Raw genomic sequence first — 6,000 nt, 5'->3', positions numbered from 1 at the left:
AGGGAGTTGGATTTAATCCCCATTTTACAGATGGGGGAACCGAGGTACTGCAAACTGAAGTGACTCGTCCACCTAACACCATCTAACACCCGAGATGGAGTTAGATGTGGTGCGCTTACCTCCTCCACAAACCCAAGGGGCTCAAACTTCCCCCGGAGGTCTTGAGAGCGGAGCATATGTGCAGTCGTATGGTGTGAAGAAGGGGGTGGGGAACCATCCCCTTAACTCCCTGATCACACAGGCCTCCACCACCCATGGCAGAAAGGCCTTGGTGCGTTAATGCAGAGGGAAAAGGTCGGGAAGGAGAAGCACCTGGCACGGGGTGGGATTAGGCTAACTGATGTGCAGAAATGACCCCACCCCTTGCCAGCTCTGGGCAGGGCCTAGGAAGGACGAGAAGAGTTGTGGCCAAGGATACTAGGGTAGATAAGGGCTGCTCAGATCTTTGGTCTTCTGCAGCAGCATCTAGTAAAACACACACACACACACACAAACACCCACAGTCTCTCGCCAGTCCCCTCACTTATTCTACCCTGCCTTTCTCCCCTCCCTGAGCCCCCTAACACCAGTTGCCTTCTGTGCAAGTGCAATTTTTATTGCTATAATACCAAAGTTGGACACGATACAGATCTCTGGGCCCAGGCTCGTCTGCTCTGTGCCCTCTGTCACGTGGAGGAGCTGAGTGCAAAATATGCTCAAAGACCTTGGGGACGAAATATAAAAAACAAAATCCAGGAGCAGCAGCCACCTTGGTCCTGGACTGTCAGGCCAAAAGAAGAGGCCTAAAAAATGAAGCAGAGGTGAGCATCTGGAGTGGAGGGTGGGAGGGGGCGGATTGGGAATGAGGCCCCTAAATCTGCTCATCACTAGTGAATTACCAGTGCCCTCTCGGGAGAAAAGCCGCTGTCAGGGGTCAACACCAACCAGGGGTGATGCAGCTACCCTGACTGCTGCGCTTGTTCGCCCTAGACCAGGGCACCCTGGGATGGGGGAAAAAAAAGCCCAGGCTAGGGGACCCTGCCCAAGGTGGAAAGGGGACAGAGAAAGGCCGCAGGCTGAGGGAAGAGTGGAGGCCAGGAAACAACACCCCGCCTAAAGCAACTGAACCTGAAGCCAGGCTGGACGATGGCAAGCTGGTAGGTCCAGGGGAGGGTGGATTGCACCGGACCCAGCCCCCGCCTGCAGAGAGGAAAGGCCCATCACGCTCCGCTCCCTCTGGCAGCCGGGGGAAAATGGCATCAGGCTGAACTCAACTGCCTCTTTCGCTCATCTCCATCCAGAACCTCGGCGAAGATTTGTGAAGTTCAGAAAGTTTCGTTGGTAACTACAAATCTTTTCTGACTCCCCCTCTGTCTCCAAGAGAGCAAGGCTAGAGCTCGGCCCAACCCCTGCCTCGGCACCCGGGGCAGGGAAGGGGTGACCAGGGCTCTGCCCCAGCTTTGGCCACTAAGGGCTTGGAAGCAAAGCTGGACCTCAGTCCGTGAGACTGAAGGGGAGCCAGGAAAGGGAGCCCACATTGGCAGCAAAGGAATAGGGAGTCCCAACCCTCTTCTCAGGTGTGGGTGACCACTGACCGAGCGGGGGTGTGAACCTGCAGGGCTTGGAGTCGGCCGAGCCGCTGGTCTTTGGTGTGGGCCGCTGAAGGGGGCGGCGGGAGCAGGGAGATCCTACTTCCTCCCCCAAGGCTGCCTGGTGGGATGGGGTGTGGGCCGAGTGGGGAGGAGGGAGAAGTTGAAGGATCAAAGAATTTGGGTCGGACGGTCACCGTGCTGCCCTCCTGCCAGCGTGGGCCAGCGGTCGCCCTCTCCGGGTGGGCGAGGAGCTCCTAGGCCGGGGGCTTGCGGAAGACGCTCCAGGCGTGGAAGCAGCGGGTGAAGGGGTGTGCCTCGTTGCCCTTGCGCACCAGCCGCAGCTTGCGGGGCTGCTCGTGCTCCTTGGACCTCATGTGTTGGATGTAAACCTGGCAGGGTGAACGGGACAGGGTGGGGAGAGAAAGGCAAGGGTCGGGCTGGGCTCGATGCCCAAGGGGGAAGGAGGAGGGCCTGCGCCACTGCCAGAAAGCTGCCGGCCCGGCTTGATCTGTGGAAACTATGAGGGGGATAGGCCGGAGCCGAGGCGACTCATGGGCGAGCCTGGCAGGAGAGCACCAGCGAGGGGTGTGGAGGGAGGGGGTAGCCCCAGGTGGAGGTCAGCAGCCCCCAGAGGCGGGATGGGAAACGAGGAGGGGCACAGACTGGGGAAAGGTGGGAGAAACAGTAGGGATCCAGGAGCCTGGTCACCCCTGGGGAAGCAGCATGGCTCAGTGGAAAGAGCCCGGGCTTGGGAGTCAGAGATCATGGGTTCTAATCCCAGCTCCGCCACTTATCAGCTATGTGACTTTGGGTAAGTCACAACTTCTATTTGCCTCAGTTACCTCATCTGTAACATGGGGATTAAGACTGTGAGCCCCACGTGGGACATCCTGATTACTCTGTATCTCCCCCAGCGCTTAGAACAGTGCTCTGCACACAGTAAGCGCTTAAATACCAACATTATTATATCACGGGGTCCTAGGTTGAGCTGGGCCTGTTCCTCCCCATCCCAAGCCCAGCAGCCATTACAGAACTCAGGACCCGGCTCCTGCCACCCGCCACTCATTCTTGCTTTTAGTTTCCCTGTTAAACATGGGCAAAGCTACCTCTGAGGCAAAGGTCCCAAGGACAGAACAGCAGGTCAGGGCACGGCCCACCCTCAACCACTTGCTCTTGCGGTTTGGGAGATGAACCCCAAGGTAAAAGGTGAATTTGCTTGGTGCCACCCCCAACACGGGCAGGAAGCTGGATGAGGAAGGGTGAAGCTTATCAGTCTGGGTCCAGGAGTTAATGATGCTGGTATTTGTTAAGCGCTTACTATGTGCAGAGCACTGTTCTAAGCGCTGGGGTAGACACAGGGGAATCAGGTTGTCCCACATGGGGCTCACAGTCTTAATCCCCATATTACAAATGAGGTAACTGAGGCACAGAGAAGTTGTGACTTGCCCACAGTCACACAGCTGACAAGTGGCAAAGCCGGCATTTGAACTCATGACCTCTGACTCCAAAGCCCGTGCTCTTTCCACTGAGCCACGCTGCTTCTCTGGGTTGCTGACCAGGGCCCCTGGACGGCACCACGCCCCACCTCCAGGTTGGTCTCCCCGGTCCCGTAGCACTGCCGAAGGGGTGGACGATAGACAGAGGGAGCCAGGACTGGGACCCAATCCCAGGTGGGGCGTCTCACCTGACAGGCCTTGAGGCTCAACTTGATTTCCACTTGGCTGGTTTGTGTTCCAACCCACATGTAAACCTGCACCCGGGGGTGGAGAGAAAACTGAGATCAGCAGGCAGGCTCAGGGCAAAACCCCATCCCCTGAACCCCAGCGACCTGGTGGGAAGGATGCCCTGTAGAGACGCCTCCCGTCGCACTCTCCCCGCACCGCCGGAGAACTGGGGAGCCCACCACCCTGGTCCCAGCCCCGAGGACAGGATCCAAGCGAGGGGCTGGAGGTGGGGTGGGTGACATGAGTGAGTGGTCCCCGGGGAGCGGAGAGAGCTGGGGAGGGTTCGGAACGCTCACCTCCCGCCCGTTGTCCAGCAACATGATGTCATCGTCCGCCAGATCGTCCTGGCAGAAGTCCGAGCATTTCTCTGACACGGAGAAGTAGCCCTTCTCATTGGAGCACCTGCCCGGGAGAACCACAGAGACACGTACCATTTGGAGAGGGACAGTGCTGGGCCGGGCCAGGCCCAGGTCGCCCCAGCCGATCTCAAGCTTGCGTGCCCGCAACCCAGCTCCCGCCCCACACCGCCCATCACCCCAGCCCTGCAGCTGAACTTGGTTTCTCTTCAGGATTCCTACCCTTCCCAGCAGTGAAGTGGAGACCTGCACTCCTGTGTCCCCTCCCCTCCACAGACGCCCCACCAGGATCCCAGCTCCAAGGGAGCTGGAGAGAGAAGAGCCAGGCGCCTCACCTGAAGAGCCGGGCGAACTTCATGTAGTCGGCGTCTTCATCATAGGGCTTCTGGGCCCCGATGCCCACCCAGAAGAAGTTCTCTGGCTCCTCCCCTTCGTTGATCACCTGGCACAGGGAAGGTTTGTGGGGTGTTGATGAGGAGGATGGAGGGGAGAGGGGAAGAAGAGATGGGAGGTTCTAACTTCCACAGTAGGGTGACTTTTGCTTCTGCTTCACTGTTGCACTCTGCCTGGCCTGGGCAGAGCTTGAGGGACAAGGAAGGGTGAGGATGCCTGGGGCAGCCTGTTCGGGGGTCCCAGAAGATGGAGCGAACCCTCCTTTTACGGCTCACGTGAGGCGGGGGCCGCCTCAAGGGATCATCAGACCAGCCCCCCCTTCCCTCTGCTCTAGCATGCCTCGCCCCCCACCCCACCCTGGGGCCCTCCCATCCTCATCACCTGTTTGCTGTATGACTCGTCAAACATGTGGTTCATGATGTCCTCTGCCAGTTTGGCCTCGTCAGGATCGGCAGCCCGCCCCACCCAGGTGTAGACGATGCCCTGGTTATCGGTGCTCTCAAAGGGGACCTGTTCCGGATGGGAGAGGCGGGGAGAGACAGTTTACTGCGTTCACCCAACCCATCACGAACCCCACGCCTACTGCCCCAAGGAAAGGAAGGAGACCCAGAGTTTGGGGTTCGGCGTGAGGGAAATGGGAGTGCCCATCTCCACCCCATGCTGGGCTAAGGAGAGGCTCCTTCCCCACTGCACAGCGGCCCCACCCCGCTCCCCAGCCGGGCAGAGGTGGGGGAGGCAGACGGGTGGTCCCAGGGATCCCGCCTGCCCCCGAGCCCTAAGCCTCCAGGGCCCTGACCTGACCTTGAGAATGAAGCAGAACTCAGAGTTGAGCAGGCTGGAGTCGGTGTTGATCTGGATGCACCTGCAGGAGGCGCCCAGGGGCCGGGGTGAGTAAACCAGAGGGCATTGCGTGCCCTGCCCTCTCCCCGCCCAGACAAGCCCAAGTCCTGGGCTCCGCCGCCCTCCTCCCCTCTCTCCCAAATAGCTGGCCAGAGCCCAACAACTTTCCCCTCCTTGGGGGCAAAGCTGCCATCTGTTCGAGCCCGGCTGTGGAGTCGGTCGGGGGAGGTGCCGTTGAGGGGGAGGAGACCAGTGGGCTGGGGACCCGGCAGCCTCTGCCCAGTGAGGGGCCCGCTGGGTGAATCAGGGCCGGAGAGAAGCCTGGGAGGCGGGGAGGGGGGACCTACCGGGTGCAGAGGGCACTGCCGTTGGTTCGGATGTGGTAGAGGCTAGGCTGCTGGACGTTGTCCTTAGCCTTCCTCTTCCCCTTGTGGATAATAAACTTCCTCTTGAAGTGGGAGAGGAATTTGGGGTTCTCCTGCTGCTGGGTCATCCGCACCACCTGATGGGGGCCCCGAGACCATGAGCAGCCGCCCGCTCCTGGCCTGTCCCTCTCTCCAAAGGAACCAAAAGCCCAGGGGGCGGGCGCTTCCTTTTCCATCAAGGCTGCCGCCCGTTGCCTCTGGTTTCGAGTGGCCCGCCCACCCTCCCTCCACCCCCCAGGGTTTGGTTCTTCGCGAGGACGTGGGGCGGGCCGGGCCGGGCCGGGCGTCTCTCCGGGAGGCCCCCTCACCTCCAGTTTCCCCGGGAAGAGGCTCTCAAATTTCTTCTGCAGGCTGAAGGTGAAGGTGAGCCAGCCCATGGTGGAGGCCTCGCGGCCCTGCCAGAAGTACACCACGCACTGGAAGTCCTCCTCGGCCTGCTTCTCCTCCTCCTCTTCCTCCTCCGCCGCCTCTTCCTCTCCCGAGCCCTTCCCCGCCTCTGGCTTCTTCTTCTTCTCCTCTTCCTCATACTCCACCGGAACCCAGTATCTGGGGAAGGGGACCGTGGGAGAAAGGTGTGGAAGGTCAGTAGGGAGCCCCCCACCGTACTCACCGAGTCACCCTTTCCTCAACCAGGCTAATTCCCAGCCCCACCCTGGCTCGTCCGCTCTGGGGCAAAGGGAGTGAGCGGCTG

At 60.3% G+C, this 6,000-nt stretch overlaps 1 protein-coding gene across 1 annotated transcript in view; it reads right to left on the bottom strand.

Moving 5' to 3' along the window:
• Positions 1-574: 574 nt before the first annotated feature.
• FLII (FLII actin remodeling protein) overlaps positions 575-6,000 on the bottom strand; it is a 30,560-nt gene continuing 25,134 nt past the window's right edge. The window contains exons 23-30 of the mRNA XM_029056703.2: positions 5,618-5,855; positions 5,232-5,386; positions 4,846-4,906; positions 4,426-4,554; positions 3,987-4,093; positions 3,592-3,697; positions 3,256-3,321; positions 575-1,960 (exon numbers count right to left, since the gene is read on the bottom strand). Of these exons, the coding sequence (XP_028912536.1) occupies positions 1,826-1,960; positions 3,256-3,321; positions 3,592-3,697; positions 3,987-4,093; positions 4,426-4,554; positions 4,846-4,906; positions 5,232-5,386; positions 5,618-5,855 (997 nt within the window). The 3' untranslated portion in view covers positions 575-1,825. The remainder of the gene's footprint in view (positions 1,961-3,255; positions 3,322-3,591; positions 3,698-3,986; positions 4,094-4,425; positions 4,555-4,845; positions 4,907-5,231; positions 5,387-5,617; positions 5,856-6,000) is intronic.

Source organism: Ornithorhynchus anatinus, chromosome 2 (assembly GCF_004115215.2).
Source record: "Ornithorhynchus anatinus isolate Pmale09 chromosome 2, mOrnAna1.pri.v4, whole genome shotgun sequence".
Taxonomy (NCBI): Eukaryota; Metazoa; Chordata; class Mammalia; order Monotremata; family Ornithorhynchidae; genus Ornithorhynchus; species Ornithorhynchus anatinus.
The sequence above is the reverse complement of the archived record's forward strand: the minus strand, read 5'-3'. Positions and strand labels throughout refer to the sequence as shown.